We start from the raw sequence: 18,597 nt of genomic DNA, 5'->3' as shown, positions 1-18,597 counted from the left end.
GCAGGGCCTCTGTTGCCCAGGCTGAAGTCTGAAGTGCAGTGGGCATGGTCATAGCTCACTGCAGCCTCGAATTCTGAGGCTCAAGTGATCCTCCCACCTTGGCCTCCTAAAATGCTGGGATTATAGGCATTAGCCACTGTACCCAGATGAGGTCACCATATTGATGCTGAACTTAGTGCTGATACCCAATTGGCATAAGACACTACAGCCCAGAACTCCTGGGCTCCAGTGATCCTCCTGCCTCAGCCTCCCAAACAGCTAGGTCTACAGGTGCACACCACTGGGCCCAGCCATAGTTTCATCTTATATCTATTTGAACATCTCTGTATACACTGGCATATCTGCTCCATGGGGAAAATCTCATGGAGGCATAACCTACTGAGGTGCTCAGAAATTCTTCTCAAGTGGGAAAGTCAGGTATCTAGGTAAAGCTGCCATTATATAAATGGGTATAATATCAAATGCAGCTGAGGGAGAGAAAGCAGTGTGTTAATCACTGTTAAGAATCACAGAGCTGTGTTGGCAAAGTTTTATTTTTGAAGCAGTATAGTATTTATATTAGTAATCTTTATCCTTTTTTATATGTCATAAATATGGTATTTTAAATTTTAAAAATTTAGATGCATAGAACATTGGCCCTGGAAAGGACAGTCCTAACGTAACCCATACACTGAAGATGAGGGAATGATGTTTTTATGCTGACATCCTTCCCTTTAACCAGCACTCGGTTAGTCTAGTACGAAACAACCCATGGAAGAACTGAGTGCTTTTTTCCTCCAATAAACATTTATTTAAAAAGAAAGGAGTTAACACTGAAAGACTATAACGTGCTGCGTACTATGTTAAGACAGTGGAGCTACTCCGTCTCAAAAAAAAAAAAAAAAAAAAAAAAAAAAAGACAGTGGAGCTAATAATACCTGTCCTGGAAGATCAGAGTTGACTAACATGTAAAACAAATGTTGTCTAGGAACTTATTTTATGATTCTCACACACTAATCTATTTGATGCCCAATATTTTCAGTTGTGTGAATAGGGTGAGTTGATATCTGCTTCCCCTGAAGATGGTTTCTGAATTAATTTATGGGACAGACTGAGAGATACAGTTCTGGGAGGAAAGGGAATACAAGTTAAAGGGAGTCTGCTTGACTTCTCTTTGAGAACGGCTGACTGAATACCTACTACAGTTGACATTCACTTAGCCCCACCCTCTCTTACACCTACAAACTCATACTGAGAGCCTTCACAGAATACAAGGGGCATCCAATATCTTTTCTTTTTAAAAATTTTTATATTTCCTTGCCGCTGCAGCTCAAAGGAATACCTAATACCTTTTAAAGAAACAAAATGTATAAAACTTATTCAGTCTTTCATATGATTTTATTTTCTTCCTTCAACCATAATAATATGATATCCAAACTTCGTCTTAACCGGCGGGTCTGTAAACACAGGCTTATCCATCCCACTTACAGGCAAGGCAAATGCTGCTTCTTGAAATGGTCCCACCATGGACCCTCTGGTCATCCAACCCAAGTCGCCCTGAAAAACCCAAAAGATTAAGTGATATCAAGTGGCCCTGAAGAGGGAACAGTTCTACTGTAGCTTGAGAGAATTTCCCAACATTTTGCTAAGGTTATGAGGTATATTCCTAAGAGCAATACAGGAATAGGCTCAATAAGGACAAATAGGTAGAAGAAGTCTAACTCTAGACTGAACACATAAGTACTCTCAACACTGCTGGACTTTGAAGTTAGCTGTGCAAGTATGGTCATGCCTAGGTTTTGACATAGGTGATCCTTATTCTACTATTCACAAGTTGGACATTTCTGCTTTTGAGATCTTTAAACCAAAGTATGGCTACAACTAATGGTTGAACAAAAGAATGATCCCTACTTCTGTGTTTCTTCTGTGGAGGATGGAGACTTTTATTTTATCTTATTTTATTTTATTATTTGTCATTTTTACTTTGCTTTCTTACCCTGAGAGAAAATTATAAATAATAAGAGCAACGTACTCCTTGCCTGGCTTTATCTTCACTATACTGTGAGGCCACTTCATTGAATCTCATCCCAGACTTTAACTTTTCCATGGCTTCCATGATTTTGCCATGTTTTTCACATAGAATGTGTCTGACCTGCAAGGAAAAAAGTACATTCATGTAATACTTGGAGACCCAAATGACTCCTTAAAGTACAGCGGTTACAGTTGGATTACCCCCACCAGTTAAAACACACACACACACACACATTAGTTCATAGCAAGTAAAAATCCTGGAAATTTGCCCAGGACAACAACCACAATCCCATTCCCCATATTAAGATAATGTCTCAGAGTCCTGATTTAGATCGAAAAATAGGCATCTGGCTGTGGGAAGCTCCCATCTTTTTTTTTTTTTTTTTTTTTTTTTTTTGAGATGGAGTCTTGCCCTGTCACCCAGGCTGGAGTGCAGTGGCATGATCTCGGCTCACTGCAACCTCCGCCTCCCGGGTTCAAGCAATTCTGTCTCAGCCTCCCGAGTAGCTGGGTTTACAGGCACGTGCCATCACACCTGGCTAATTTTTCTATTTTTTTTTTTTTGAGACGGAGTCTCGCTCTGCCGCCCAGGCTGGAGTGCAGTGGCCGGATCTCAGCTCACTGCAAGCTCCACCTCCCGGGTTCCCGCCATTCTCCTGCCTCAGCCTCCCCAGTAGCTGGGACTACAGGCGCCCGCCACCTCGCCCGGCTAGTTTTTTGTATTTTTTTAGTAGAGACGGGGTTTCACCATGTTAGCCAGGATGGTCTCGATCTCCCGACCTCGTGATCCGCCCGTCTCGGCCTCCCAAAGTGCTGGGATTACAGGCTTGAGCCACCGCGCCCGGCCTAATTTTTCTATTTTTAGTAGAGGTGAGGTTTCGCCATGTTGGCCAGGCTGGTCTTGAACTCTTGACCTCGTGATCCACCTGCCTTGGCCTCCCAAAGTGCTGGGATTACAGGCGTGAGCCGCCGCACATGGCTGGGAAGCTCCCATCTTTTACAATATACCTCCATGCTAACAGGAGGAGGAAACATGATACAGGTTGAGAGCTGTGGTTCTGGAATCAAATCCCACCTCTGCTGTATGAACTAAGGCATTATTTATTTATTTATTTATTTAGAGACAGAGTCTCACTCTATCTCCCAGGCTGGAGTGCAGTGGTGTGCTCTCAGCTCACTGCAACCTCTGCCTCCCAAGTTCAAGCAATTCTCTTGCCTCAGCCTCCCGAGTAGCTGGGATTACAGGCATCCGTCACAACGCCCAGCTAATTTTTGTATTTTTAGTACAGACGGGGTTTCACCACGTTGGCCAGGCCGGTCTCGAACCCCTGATTTCAAGTGATCTGCCCGCCTCGGCCTCCCAAAGTGCTGGGATTACAGGCGTGAGCCACCATGCCCGGCTGAACTTAGGCACGTTTTTAAACCTCCAAGTGTTTCTCCACTTGTACATCGAGATGCAATGATAACAGGACCTATGTGTTCTGACAGGATTGTGAAGATTGAGATAATGCAGCTACCATTGACCAATGGCTATTATTTCATCAGAGTGAGGATGCTAAGAAAAAATCTGCTAGAGAGTATTTCTTTCTTTTTTTTTTTGAGACAGTCTCCCTCTGTCGCCCAGGCTGGAGTGCAGTGGCCCGATCTTGGCTCACTGCAACCTCCACCCATGGGTTCAAGCGATTCTCCTGCCTCAGCCTCCCAAGTAGCTGGGACTATAGGTGGACACCACCACGCCCAGGTAATTTTTTGTATTTTTAGTAGAGATAGGTTTCACTGTGTTGGCCAGGCTGATCTCAAACTCCTGGCCTCAAGTGATCTGCCCACCTCGGCCTCCCAATGTGCTGGGATTACAGGCGTAAGCACACCGCGCCTGGCCAGGAAGTATTTCTTACTAAAAGAGACCCAATGTATAAGCCTCCCCACAATTCCACACTTTGAAAAGGAATCATAGGTTGAATATTAAGAACACCCAACCCTACTATTCAAATTTGACCTATGTTTATTTACATAAAGCCACGGATTTATAAAAACACTACTATCCTTAAAAATGATTTTGTCAAGATAGTTGTTTGGCAGGATTTCTCATTTCACATTGAAACAGAATCACTTATAGTCATGTGTCACTTAACTACAGGGAAACATGAGGAGAAATGAGTTATTAGGCAATTTTGTTGTTGTGCAAACATAACACTGTACTTACACAAACCTAGATGGTATGGCCAGCTACACACCTAGGCTATATGGCATAGCCTATTGCTCCTAGGCTACAAACCTGTACAGCATATGACTGTACTGAATACCACAGGCAACTGTAACACAATGGTAAGTATTTGGGTATCTAAGCATAGAAAAGGTACAGTAAAAGTACAGTATGAAAGATAAAAAATGGTACACTTATATAGGACACTTTACATGAATGGAGCTTGCAGGACTGGAAGTTGCTCTGGGTGAGTCAGTGAGTGGTGAGTGAATATGAAGGCCTAGGACATTACTATACACTACTGTAGACTTTTTTTTTTTTTTTTTTGGAGATGGAGTTTCGCTCTTTTGCCCAGGCTGGAGTGCAATGGTGCGATCTTGGCTCACCGAAACCTCCCCCTCCTTAGCTCAAGTGATTCTCCTGCCTCAGCCTCCTGAGTAGCTTGGATTACAGGCATGCGCCACCATGCCCGGCTGCCAGCTAATTTTTTTTTTTTAGAGTGCAGCAATGCGATCTCAGCTCACTGCAACCTCCGCCTCCTGGGTTCAAGTGATTCTACTGCCTCAGCCTCCCTAGTAGCTGGGATTACAGGCACAAGTCACCACACCTGGATAAGTTTTGTATTTTTAGTAGAGATGGTTTTGCCATGTTGGCCAGGCTGGCTTCGAACTCCTGACCTCGGATGATCCTCTTGCCTTAGCCTCCCAAAGTGCTGGGATTAGAGACATGAGTCACCATACGCGGCCTAATTTTGTATTTTTTGTAGAGACGGGGTTTCACCATGTTGATCAGGCTGGTCTTGAACTCCTGACCTCAGGTGATCCACCCGCCTCGGCCTCCCAAAGTGCTGGGATTACAGGCATGAGCCACTGCACCCGGCCCCTACTGTAGACTTTATACACACTACACATGTAAGCTACAATTTATAAAACACTTTTCTTTATTCAATATTAAATTAGCCTTAGTTTATTGTATCTTTTCAACTTTATACATTTAAAAATTTTTAAACTTTTTGACTCTATTTAATAACACTTGGCTTAAAAAACAAGCACATTGTGCAACTGTACAAAAATATTTTCTTCATATTCTTATTCTACAAGCTTTTTTTTCTTTTTTTTTTTTGAGATGAAGTCTCGCTCTGTCATCCAAGGTGGAGTGCAGCAGCACGATCTCAGCTCACTGCAACCTCCGCCTCCCAGGTTCAAGCGATTCCTGTGCCTCTCAGCCTCCTGAGTAGCTGGGATTACAGGTGCGTGTCACCATGCCCAGCTAATTTTTGTATTTTCTGTAGAGACAGGGTTTCACCATGTTGGCTAGGCTGGTCTCAAACTCCTGACCTCAAGTGATCTGCCCGCCTCAGCCTCCCAAGGTGTTGGGATTACAGGCGTGAGTCACCACACCTGGCCACTATAAGCTTTTTTTTTTTTGAGATGGAGTCTCGCTCTGTCACCCAGGCTGGAGTGCAGTGGCACGATCTCGGCTCACTGCAAGCTCCACCTCCCGGTTTCATGCCATTCTCCTGCCTCAGCCTCCTGAGTAGCTGGGACTACAGGGGCCCGCCACCGCGCCCGGCTAATTTTTTTGTATTTTTTTTAGTAGAGACGGGGTTTCACCGTGTTAGCCAGGATGGTCTTGATCCCTTGACCTCGTGATCCGCCTGCCTCAGCCTCCCAAAGTGCTGGGATTACAGGCGTGAGCCACTGTGCCCAGCCACTATAAGCTTTTTTCCACTAAAAAAAATTTTTTTTAACTTTTTAAACTTCTTTATTAAAGACTAAGACACAAATACACACATTAGCTGAGGCCCACACAGGGTCAGGATCATCAGTATCACTGTTTTCCACCTCCATGTTCTGTCCCAAGGAAAGGTCTTCAGGGACAATAACATGCATGGGACTGTCATCTCCTATGATAATGCCTTCTTCTGGAATACCTCCTGAAGGACCTGCCTGAGGCTGTTTTACAAATTTTTTTTAAGAGACAGCTTCTAGACTGCCTCCTTGTTTCTGCTTCCATACTCACAAAGTGATTGCTACAATTCCTGGGAAAATGTACACTGCATTCATGGTCTCAGATAGGGGATACCATCCACCATTTTATAAATGAATAAACGAGTATTCTAGATTCTAGTTTAGACAGTGCGACAAAGAGTTTGTAATTCCTGTGGGGTCTGCAAGTGTGACCAACCAACTGGCAACAGTGCATCTGTGTCTTGGAGAGCCAAGCTACAGAAAGTTTGGGAGTGATGACTATGGAGGTGGCAGCTGAAGTGTGGAATTCATGAGGTTACCAGGAAGGAGACGAAAATGAGAAGAGGAGAAAAGAAAGCTAAAGATAACCTTAGAGACTATTAATGTTCAAGCAACAAGTAAAGAACTCAAAAAGTGTAATAAAAAGGTGCCGGGCGCAGTGGTTCACACCTATAATCCCAGCACTTCGGGAGGCCAAGGCGGGAGGATCCCTTGAAGCTGGGAGTTTGAGACCAGTCTGGGCAACATAGCAAGATCCCCACCTCTACAAAAACTTTTAAAAAAATTAGCTGGGCATGGTGGTGTACATCTGTAGTCTTAGCTACTCAGGAGGCTGAGGCAGGAGGATCACTTGAGCCCAGGAATTGAAGACTGCAGTGAGCTATGATCATGCCACTGCATGTCATGCACCCCTTGCTCTGTGTGACAGAGCAAGAACCTGTCTCTTAATAAGAAAAAAGAAAAAGCATAATAAAAAGGAAAGGCCATATAGGTAGGAGAGAAGTGTGTGCTAATAAACCAAGGCAGGAGAGAGTTTCAAGGACGAAATGGTCAACAAGAGTTAAGTGCTGCAGAGACATCAGGTAAGAAGTATAATAAATAAAGTTAAGTAAAATAATGCAATGATAAAGCAATGATCTCAGAAAAAGGAGTTTCAGAAGAGTTTAAGTGCAGAAGCCAGAATGCAGCAGGCTGACTGAGGAAACAATGGCAAGTGGGAGGGGAATGTGTAACGTAAACGTGGGAGACTCTCTCTACTAATTTTGTTTGAAAAGGAGAAAGGGCTCTGGCTAGAGGCAAAAAGTGGAAGACATGTAAATATGAATTTTACGCTGGGCACGGTGGCTCTGGCCTGTAATCCCAGCACTTTGGGAGGCAGAGGCGGGCTGATCACCTGAGGTCGGGAATTGAAGACCAGCCTGGCCAACGTGGAGAAATCCCATCTCTACTAAAACTACAAACAATTAGCCGGGAGTGGTGGCGGATGCCTATAATCCCAGCTACTCGGGAGGCTGAGGCAGGAGAATCGCTTGAACCTGGGAGGTGGAGGTTGCCGTGAGCCAAGATTACACCACTGCATTCCAGCCTGGACAACAAGAGACTCCGTCTCAAAGAAAACAAAACAAAACAAAACAAAACAAAACAAAAAACAACATGAATTTTAAAGGTCCCTGGGCATATTTTCAGAATGAAGGGAAAGACCCAGGAAAAAAAAAACTGGTTGAAGACAGAACAAAAAAGAGGGTAGAATAAATGAAGGAGCAAGGTTTGGTATTCAGAACACGGTTTGAAAAATTAGCCTTAAAGGAAAAAAGGTAAGGAGATAACTTTGTTGACAGGGGGCTGAAAGCCAGTGAGTTCCTGACGATAGGGCTGGTTTCCACTTTCTTGTTAAAATAATAAAAACATTTAAAAGTTGATGAGTACTTACCTCATTAAATCCTCACACTAACCCTGTGAGACTAGATGAGTGTTTCGAGTGTTTCTTAACCCTGGCAGCATATTAGAATCACCTCCAGAGCTTCTAAAAAATTTTGTTTTTGTTTTTTTGAGATGGAGTCTCACTCTGTCGCACAGGTTAGAGTGCAGTGGCACAATCTCAGCTCACTGAAACCTCCACCTCTCACGTCCAAGCAATTCTCCTGCCTCAGCCTCCTGAGAAGCTGAGATTCCAGGCGCACACCACCATGCCCAACTGATTTTTGTATTTTCAGTAGAGACAAGGTGTCACCATGTTGGGCAGGCTGGTCTTGAACTCCCGACCTCAAGTGATACACCCACCTCGGCCTCCCAAAGTGCTGGGATGACAGGCATGAGCCACAGAGCTCAGCCCTTCTAAAAAAGTTCTCGAAGTCCAGGCCCCTCTCCCAGAGATTCTGATGCAGTTTGTCTGGGCTGAGACCTAGGCACTGGTATTTTTTTAGGTGAATCTGATGTACATCTAGTGTTGAGAACCATGGAATCAAGTTCTCTGTTGACTGATGGGAGTGGGGTGGTGGATGGCTACAGGTGGGTGGTAAAGGATTGCTGAGCAGCATTGAGGGCCTAGGTAAAGTTAGAGACCAAGTTTTAGTGGTCCCAATCCCCAAGGCTATGAGACTTTCCAGTAGGGCCCAGCAGTTCTGGGGAGTTTTTTGTTTGTTTGTTTGTTTGTTTGTTTTTTAACTGACTGAACCTCCCTCCCTTCCTCCCTCCCTCTCTCTCTCTCTTTCTTTCCCTTTTTGAGATGGAGTCTCACTCTGTTGCCCAGGCTGGAGTGCAGTGGGGCAATCACGGCTCACTGCAACCTCTGTCTCACAGGTTCAAGCAATTCTCCTGCCTCAGCCTCCCGAGTAGCTGGGATTACAGGCGCCCGCCACCACACCAGGCTAATTTTTTGTATTTTTAGTAGAGGCGGGGTTTTACCATATTGACCAGGCTGATCTTGAACTCCTGACCTCAGGTGATCTGTGCGCCTTGGCCTTCCAAAGTGCCGGGAGTACAGGCGTGAGCCACCGGCTGAATTTTTCTTTCTTAAGTAACTGTTTCAAATTTAAGCCAAGCTACTGAAATAAGTTAATCTATGAGCAAATATAATACTCATATTGGAATTATTAGTAAATATTTTATTTACATACTTATTAAAAATCAAGTATTAATACTTAAGTTGCCCCAAGGTAGACGTTTTCAAGGAAATCTATCTTTTCTTTTCCTTCCTTCCTTTCTTTTTTATTGATGCACAGTAGATGTACAATTTCAAGGTAATGCAATAATCTAATACATTCATATAATTGGTAAAGATCAAATCAGTATACTTGGAATATCCATCCCCTTAAATATTTGTCTTTTCTTTATATTAGAACCACTCAAATTCTTCTCTTCTAACTATAGTTCTGATTTTAAGTGCATAGAAAGTAGACCATTGGACTGATCCTGAGTAGCAGGGAGGTGGATGCAGGGAGGTGGTCAAAAGAAAAAGAAACTGGACCTCCTCAATCCAATGATCAAGCCCTTAGGCCTCATTTTGAGTGTGCAGGGGATAGGAAAACAAACATGAAGCCTAGGACAAAGTGGGGAGATTAGGGTGGGCTCGAGGGCTTGGGTGTCTGCGAGGAGAAGAACAGAGGAACAGGACTGGTGGAGTCAGGAAGGGAAGGGGAAGGAGGGAAGCTGTGGTCAGTGGGTGGGCCTCAGAATCTGCACAGCTTTTAGCGACGAAAGGGCAGGGTGTGGGCACAGGGGTGGGGTCTGAAGCAGAATGACAGAATGTGAAAGGAGCTGAACCCTAAAAGGCTGGAGGGTCCCGGGGTCCCTCACCGACTGGCGCCTTCAAAAAACACTTGAAACAACCCAGCTGTCCTTCAACAGGTGAATGGTTCAACATACTACAGACATACATCATGGGATACAGGTTGAATATCATTTATCCAAAATGCTTGGGACCACAGTGTTTCGGATTTGGGAATATTTGCATTATACTTACCAGATGAGCATCCCTAATCTGAAAATTCGAAATCTGAAATGCTATAATGAGCATTTACTTTGAGTGCCATGTCAGTGCTCAAAAAGTTTCAGATTTTACAGCATTTTGCATTTTGGATTTTTGGATTAGGGATACTCAACCGGTACTATTTAGCAATACAGAGGAATAAACTATTGATAAACAAAACCACTTGAATGAAATCTCCAGCAAATTATACTGGGTGAATAAAACCAATCCCAAAAGGTTACATACTGTATTATTCCATTCATATAACATTCTTGACATTATAAAGTTACACAAATGGAAAACAGGTAAGTTGCTGCCATGGGTTAAGGGGGCTGAGGTGGGGCAGGAGGGAAGTGGGTATAGTTATAAAAGGCCAACAGGAGGGATCCTTGTAGTGGTAGGATTATCTGTATCTTGACTATACCAATGTCAATATCCTGTTTGTGCTATTGTACCATAGTTTACCATAGTTTTGTTAGGTGTTACCATTGGGAGAAACAAAGGAACACATATTATTTCTTTTTCTTTTTTTCTCTTTTAGACAAGGTCTCATTCTGTTGCCCAGGATGGAGTGCAGTGGCGTGATCATGACTCGCTGACGCCTCGAACTCCCAGGCTCAAACAATCATCCTACCTCAGCCTCCCAAGTAGCTGGGACTACAGGCACACACCACCATGCCCAGCTAGATGTATTATTTCTTACAAGTGCGTGCTAATCTATAATTATCTCAAAATAAAAGGTTTTATGAAAAAAAATTTAACTCTAATCTACTTTCCTAGTGAATAACGTGCCACTCCTTTCCATATATCTCATGAGTGGCCACATTGAACTTATTTTTTCCAGAGAGGGTAAGACACCTCTTTAAAGCCATATGCACCAGGTGTGGTGGCTCATGCCCCTATAATCTTAACACTTTTGGAGGCTGAGGCGGGAGGATCGTTTGAGGTCAGGAGTTCAAGAACAGCCTGGGCAACACAGTGAGACTCCATCTCTACAAAGATAAAAACAACAAAACAAAGTTTTTAAAAAATTAGCTAAAACCGCCAGGCACGGTGGCTCATGCCTATAATCCCAGCACTTTGGGAGGCCGAGGCAGGCGGATCACCTGAGGTCAGGAGTTCAAGACCAGCCTGGCCAAGATGGTGAAACCGCATCTCTACTAAAAATACAAAAAACTAGCTGGGCGTGGTGGCGGGCACCTATAATCCCAGCTACATGGGAGGCTGAGGCAGGACAATCGCTTGAACCTGGGAGGCGGAGGTTGCAGCGAGCCAAGATCGTGCCATTGCACTCCAGCCTGGGCAACAAGAGTGAAACTCTGTCTCAAAAAAATAAAAAAAAAAAGTAGCTAAAGCCATATGCAGTGCAACAGTCTCTCAGGTTAGATGCTTATAAAAGCATATAGCCAAAATTACCCTAGAATAACCCTTTATGAAGATGTCATATGGGAGACCAGCATGTCAGCTCTCCTTTAAGCCCAGACATAGCTAGACACACTCTACTTTGTAACAATGACCGCTTCTTCACTTGAGCACCAGTTGAAGTAACTGGGTTGTATTTAGGGGCTATGTTTTATGAAAACTTATCTTTGGATACCAGAACCCCACTTCACATGACTGGATGCCCATACAAGAATTCAGCGCAACTACAGAAAAGCAGGTGCATGTCTCTCATCTCTCCCTCTCCCTCCCTCCCTCCCTCCCTCTCTCTCTCTCTCTCTCTCTCTCTCTCTCTCTCTCTCTCTCTCTCTCTCTCTCTCTCTCTCTCTCTCTCTCTCTCTCTCTCTCTCTCTCTCTCTCTCTCTCTGTGGGGCATAGGTTCATTGAATAGAAGAGCAGGCAGAACAGCCCACACCTTTACATGATCTCTCTTTTTTAGGCTACACATGTATGGCTGCATTTATATGATGCAGTTCTACTGCTAAGCTTATCATACAGCAAGGAAATATATATCTTTACCAAACTGCTCCCGAGTAGCCTGTGATAACAAGGATCATCTCTTACTTTTTATTTATTTATTTATTTTTGAGACAGGGTCTCGCTCTGTTGCATAGGATGAGTGCAGTGGCACAATCATGGCTCACTGCAGCCTCGAATTCCCGGGCTCAAGGAATCCTCCCACCTTAGCCTCCTGAGTAGCTAGGGCCACAGGTGTGCACCACCACGTCTGGCCAATTTTTTTTTTTTTTTTTTTTTTTAGTTACAGGGTCTTGCTATGTTGCCCAGGCTGGTCTCGATCTCCTGGGCTCAAGTGATCCTCCCGCCTTGGCCTCCCAAAGTGCTGGGACTACAAGTGTGAACCACTGTGCCCAGCTCCAATTTTGTGTTATTTTGATTTTATACCAGTGTCAGGCTGGCCTGGTAGAATGAGTTAAGCATTCCGTCTTTTATGTGTTCTAACACATAAATGGAATTTATATTTAACATGGAAAAAAAGGAACTAGTAACTCACCTTTACTGCATTGCCACCACCTTTGGGACCTTGAGCCTTCTTGTCAGCACTGTCACTCCCAGAGGCTGCTCCCCCTTTAGAGAAGAGATGACAGGTACTCATTTAAACTGCACCTCCATGTTTACGGACAGGTCCAACACACAACGGGAGTGGATACTTCCATCATAACGCCACACTTCAAAAGGGAACTCGGCCAGACACTTTACAACAAGGGTATCCAATCTTTTGGCTTCCCTGGGCCACAATGGAAGAATTATCTTGGGCCACACAAAATACACTAACACTAATGACAGCTGACGAGCTAAAAACAAACAAACAAACAAAAATCACAAAAAAATCTCATAATGTTTTAAGAAAGTTTCCGAATTTGTGTTGGGCTGCATTCAAAGTTGTCCTGGGCCATATGCAGCCCGTGGGCCATGGGTTGGACAAGCTTGCTTTACAACATCAAGCTAAATTAATCTGACTCATCTTTCTTCAAACAGGAAATCTGTGCCCTATATAAACCCTTCACAGAAAATGGATACACAAATGAGTGTGCTAATAGGTAAATGAAAGCTCCGGGAGCCTGGCCCAGATTCTCTGCATGCAATTTAACACCCTGCCTTCTGAGGGCAGACTCTTAAGTTCTTGTAAGAGTTCTATCAAATATCACAACTATGTGTTCAAGCATCACAATTCCAGTAAGTAAAATCTCCAAGAATATATTTTTTAAAAAGATCAAATTTCCCACTACCCTTTTTTGGCTAAAGAATACATTCATGTCCAGATTTCTAGAGTCTACTACATTGCCTACTGATGTCTTCCTAGAACCATTAGCAGCATCTTACATTTTACTAGTATGTCATTTTACTACTATGGTAACTTCTGTGTCAATGGCAGCCTACGTACTGCTAGAGGCTGATGTTCCTAATAATTACAGTTGAATTAAGGGTTCAGTTCAATAAACATTTCCTAAACAACTACTGAGTTCCAGGCACTGGGAGTACAAAGATGAACAAGCCATGTACCTTCCTTCAGAAAACTCATATTCTAGTGAGGAAGACAGATCATTTCAGGAGAATGCAGGATATGCAGAGATGGTGATGGACAGGGGGCTGTGGAGGCACAGAGGAACACTGGAGCCAGCCAGGAAGGTTTCCTGGATGAGTAGGAGCTGGTTAGCCAAAGAAAGGATGAGGAGACACTCCAGAATGGGGGAAACGACATGGTATGTGTAAGAAATTGTATGGATGAAGCCAAATCTGAGGTGGGAGTGCACTCAGATGAGCCTGCCTGAGGGAGGTAGCTGAGGGTCAGGTCATTGAGGCCTTTTGGCCCCATTAAGGAGCTTGGGATTTATCTTAGACGTAATAGGGAGCCATTGAAAAGTTTTAAGCAGGAGTGTCCATCTTGCTTGTCTTAGTATCTCTAAGCCTAGCACAATGCCTGGCACACAAAAGGTATTTTAATAAATGTTTGATTAAACTGAAATCCCCAAATACTGACTACCAAAACCCTAAGAAAATGCTACTGCCAAAGGAGTGTTATTAAATCAAACTCCTAACTGGGTTTGCTGTAGATCCGCTCTTGAATGATGATGCCTTCCAGTTATCCCATCCTCTTCCCCACTGGATGCTGTCATCTTCTGACTGCCACCTCACTGCCTTTGATTTCCTACGGACTCTGGCAACAGCTTTGGGCTTCCTCTCCACCCTCACTCCTGCCATTACCTTGAGTGACCTCACCATCTATCTTGAGGAATCTCACAGTTCTAGGTCTCTTTCCCGAATGTCATGCTCTCTACTCCAAGCTACCGGCCCCGGGGGCACACAATGCAACTGTGCCACTCAGAACTAGTTCAGTCTCTGGCTATAACCTCCTGTCCTTCCAGCTTTCTCATGTCTCATTCCCACAGTACTGGCTCTCTGACTTCACAGAACCTCCCCCTCGACCCCAGTCCCTTTGTCCTGCTACATTCACCTAGACCACCAGACCTCTTTTCACCTTCCCACTCTGGACCCCATGCTCGTTCATCTGAACTGCATTCCCACTGGCCCTTGTAATTCCCTTGTGTTGCTATCGTCCTATCATAACTGCCTAACAAAACCTCAACCACGGCTTAAGGCTGCACCTAGCTCTTTTCAATCCTATATTGTGCCAGTTGCATGGTACCACGTAAATCAGACTGTGAATATTATGTAGTCTACAAATTCATGGCCTTTGATCTCAGTCAGGCTCCTAGCCCTGAGGGCACTTCTTTTACTTTTGTTTCATTCCATCTCCCATTACAATATTCCAGACCTTTATCACTCTCCTCAAGATGCCTACTGACTCCCTGCCCCTCCATCTCCTTTCCTATGACCTCAAGCATAAGGTGTCCCTGCTCCCCTTAGGTCCTGGATTCCATTTTCTCCTAAATCTCACTCCTCTGTACCTTTACCTCTTTTACTTTACTGGATCCTTCAGCTTCACTCCCAAGTTTTCCCCATTCCAAAGAAGCAAAGAAAATAAAACTTTCTCTTAATCCTCTGTCCTCCTCTATCTACCATCCCATTTCCATGCTTTTCAATTAAAACTTTTCAAGAAGTCCAAATTACCACTTCCCAGTCAGTTCTATAGTCACTGCAATCTGGCTTTTGTTTCACTGAAATCACTTTTACCCAAGGCCACCTCTAATTTCCAAATCTGCCGTGCTTGATAGACTATACCCTCTCTCTTTAAAACATTCTGGTCTCTCCTGCCTCTGGCCACCATTCTGCACTCCCTCTATCTGTCTGCCTTTCTCTGCCTGTCCTAGATCACATCCTCTGCTCTCTGCTCTTTTAATTCTATAAACTCACCATGGATAACTGCATACACTCTAATGGGCTCAACTACCATCTATAAGTTAATGACTCCTAAAACTTACATGTACAGTCTAGACCTCTCCCTCAAACTTCAGACTCAAATATTCAACCACTTCCTGACTACATCTCCACTGAGATGTCCCACAGACACCTCAAAGCCAATCTATCTGAAAGTGAATTCATCAGTCTCATCCCTGCTCCTCATGTATCCTTGATGTTAGCCTGCAGGACCTGCAACAGGTTAGAAATCCAATCCAGAAAACAGAATGATCGTTGATCCTCCCTCACCACCCCTCCCCAACCCAATAAATCACTAAGTCTTGACTATTTCACATCCTAATGTTTACAGAATCTTTTCTCTTTTCTCAGTTCCCACAGCCACTGCCTTAGGTCAGTCCACCATCATCTCTCACCAAGACTACCACAACAATCTCCTTACAGGTCTTTCTGATCCTTAACAGTCCTTTTTAGCACCACATATAGCACTCTCCATGATCTGGTCTCTGTTTCTGTTTTCATTCTCACCACTTGCCATTCTGCCTTGAGTTTTTGCTCCAGCAACACTACACTGCTCACATCATGCTGTTTCCCACCTCAGTGCTTTTGCTGCTGGACCCCAAGTTAGGAATGCTTTAACCTACCCTCAATGCTCATCTTGACCTCTGCCTAATTCGTCTCCAGGAAGCCCTGTTCCCCAGCTAAATGAAGCACTTCTCTCAATTTCTATTATATCCCATACACATCCCTCAACACTACATTTAGTACAGTGCTTTATGATCACTAAGCCTTTATCTTCGGGAGCTCCTTAAGGCCAAAATCTTTTTTTTTTGAGACAGAGGCTCGCACTGTCGCCCAGGTTGGAGTGCAGTGGCACGATCTCGGTTCAATTGCAACCTCTGCCTCCCGGGTTTAAGCGATTCTCCTGCCTCAGCCTCCCGAGTAGCTGGGATTACAGGCGTGCACCACCATGCCTGGCGAATTTTTGTATTTTTAGTAGAGACGGGGTTTCGCCATGTTGGCCAGGTTGGTCTCGAACTTCTGACCTCGTGATCCACCCTCCCTCGGCCTCCCAAAGTGCTGGGATTATAGGCGTGAGCCACCGCACCCAGCCCTCTGTCTTATTTTTATATCCTCAGCGCTTAGCACTGTGCCTGACACATTCCTGTTCAATGGATGAATGATTCCTTCCCCGATGGAGGGCATGTCATTCTGTAAGCATTAAAGTGAACTTTAAGGACCATAATCAATGTGTACTTCTTATTACTGGCTTTTGATAAGACCCAATTTTAGAGCTCTAATAACCCCTCAAAATAGCAGCCCTAAAGTCATCGCCTCCGAGGAACTATCCCCACCAGATTCCATTACCCATCAGGGCGCTCCCTGAACCGTAGCCCAATGTATTCCTACAGATGGAATCGATGGGGCCACTGTGGGGCCACTGGCTACCTGCTGCATTCGTCCCGGACTCCGGAGATGGACTGTCTGTTCCCTCCCTTCGCTCCTCACCCGCCCCCATTCTCCTGGATCGCTCTGGCCGCTCTACCTTTCCCCGCTTTTCCAGAACCACTTTTTCCTTTGGGCGGCATCTTGGAAGCTTGTTGTTGAACTCTGAAGTGCTCCAGTTGCCGTTCAAACCCCCTTACACCGCCATGGGCATGTCCTAAACAAATGCCTGAAAGCCGCATCTCAATTGACCGTTCTTATTGAGGCTCCGGAAGCAGGCACAGCTCGGGGCAGACCCTGTCCTTTGGCTCTTGGACCAATGGGGCTGAAGATGTCTGACCAATAAGACGCTTCGGGCCGAAACAAAGGCGGAGGGGCGGAGACAAAGGCCGGATTAGGGCGGGAAGCCCCGCCTCTGCGCTTTTTGTGACTTCTTTCACGCACCGTAATTTGCACCAGATCCCCCACTCCCCACGCTCTACCCCCGAAACCTCCAAGCTTTTTTCACGCTTGCGCAGTAGGAGCCGCGGGGGCCTCTGCAGTCCCTCGGCGCCAGCTCTGGCCAATCCCGCGGGGCCGCCAGACAAAGGGAAGCAGGAGGAACAGTGGTGGCGGCCAACTTCTGCTGTCTCCTCCTACACATAGGGTTGTCCTCCCTGGCAGTTTTTCGTTTGTTAATTTTATTCTGCAGTTGTAGCTAATTGGGTTCAAAAGGTAGTTTTTTAAAAAGCCTGTTACCCTTTTGCCTCTTGCAGAGCTCAGTCATGGAGAAACATTGGAAGCAGTCTTAAGTGCTCCTCAGTCGGGTACTGCTTAAATAATGTTTTAGCCACACAAAAATATATTATACAACATTCAAAATAACGGTTTTGAACAGATAGGGGAAATGTGTTTTTTTTTGTTTGTTTTTTTTTTTTTTTGAGACGGAGTCTCGTTTTGTTGCCCAGGCTGGAGTGCAGTGGCCGGATCTCGGCTCACTGCAAGCTCCGCCTCCCGGGTTTACGCCATTCTCCTGCCTCAGCCTCCCGAGTAGCTGGGACTATAGGCGCCCACCACCTCGCCCGGCTAGTTTTTTTGTATTTTTTAGTAGAGACGGGGTTTCACCGTGTTAGCCAGGATGGTCTCGATCTCCTGACCTCGTGATCCACCCGTCTCGGCCTCCCAAAGTGCTGGGATTACAGGCTTGAGCCACCGCGCCCGGCCTGGGGAAATGTTTTTAAGACCAAGATAAAGAATATGATTCCTTGTAAAAGAAGTATATGTAATGCACTGTATGGTATATGAATATAAAGGAGAGGAAAGCTATACAGCAAGATGTGGCCAGTGGTGCTACATACAGGTCATCGTGTTTGTTTCTGTGTATTTTCCAAAATTTCCATAATGGTGCAGCATAATGTAGTAAAAGCATGGATTCTGGAGCCAGATTGACCAGTTTCAAATCCCTGCTCCAAATCTGTCTACTAGCTCCATGACCTTGAGGAAGTTACTTCACCTCTCTTTGGCTCAGTTTCATCATCTGTAAAATGTAGTCGATGATAATAGTACCTACTATTATCCTATCAGGTGTTAAGAGAATTAAACAAGTTCATATCTGTAAAGCACATAAAATGATGGCTTTCTCATATTAATAGTGTTTGCCTAAGATAAATGATTTTTGAATGTGTGCCCACACACTTTTTCTCCCCTTACAATCCCTCCCACCATCAATAATTTGTATATGATATGTCAGGGCGTTTTCTCCACTCCATGAGAGAGCTGTCCTAGCTTGCCACTGCCAGCCAGAATGTAGAGGTCTTCCAGCTCAGAGTTTAGTTTCTGGATGCAGCCTTGCTGGACCTGGAGATGCTTCATGCTCATACCAGGGACTCAGGTATTTCTGAGATTGTGCTCATCCCCTACTCAAGACATAACATGGAGCCCCCTTATGTTTGGCTGCTATAAGT

General features: G+C 44.7%; 1 protein-coding gene across 1 annotated transcript; it reads right to left on the bottom strand.

The window, feature by feature from the left end:
• Positions 1-1,358: 1,358 nt before the first annotated feature.
• Positions 1,359-16,824, bottom strand: PIN4 (peptidylprolyl cis/trans isomerase, NIMA-interacting 4). The gene is made up of 4 exons (XM_065538239.2): positions 16,755-16,824; positions 12,384-12,457; positions 2,012-2,131; positions 1,359-1,536 (listed from the first exon to the last, which is right to left on the bottom strand). Exons 1-4 carry the CDS (start codon positions 16,795-16,797, stop codon positions 1,378-1,380), a joined length of 396 nt encoding a protein of 131 aa, XP_065394311.1. The 5' UTR covers positions 16,798-16,824; the 3' UTR covers positions 1,359-1,377.
• Between the last annotated feature and the right edge of the window lie 1,773 nt (positions 16,825-18,597).

This window comes from Macaca fascicularis, chromosome X (assembly GCF_037993035.2).
Source record: "Macaca fascicularis isolate 582-1 chromosome X, T2T-MFA8v1.1".
In the NCBI taxonomy this organism is placed as follows: domain Eukaryota; kingdom Metazoa; phylum Chordata; class Mammalia; order Primates; family Cercopithecidae; genus Macaca; species Macaca fascicularis.
This window is presented reverse-complemented; position numbering and strand designations above follow the sequence as displayed.

Coding starts and splice junctions, on each gene's coding strand:
- PIN4 (XM_065538239.2), bottom strand. CDS start 16,797: ATGCCGCCCAAAGGAAAAAGTGGTTCTGGAAAAGCGGGGAAAG. Junction 12,458..16,754: donor TTCTGGAAAAGCGGGGAAAG/GTAGAGCGGCCA, acceptor TCTTCTCTAAAG/GGGGAGCAGCCTCTGGGAGT. Junction 2,132..12,383: donor GTGGTGGCAATGCAGTAAAG/GTGAGTTACTAG, acceptor TTTTCCTTGCAG/GTCAGACACATTCTATGTGA.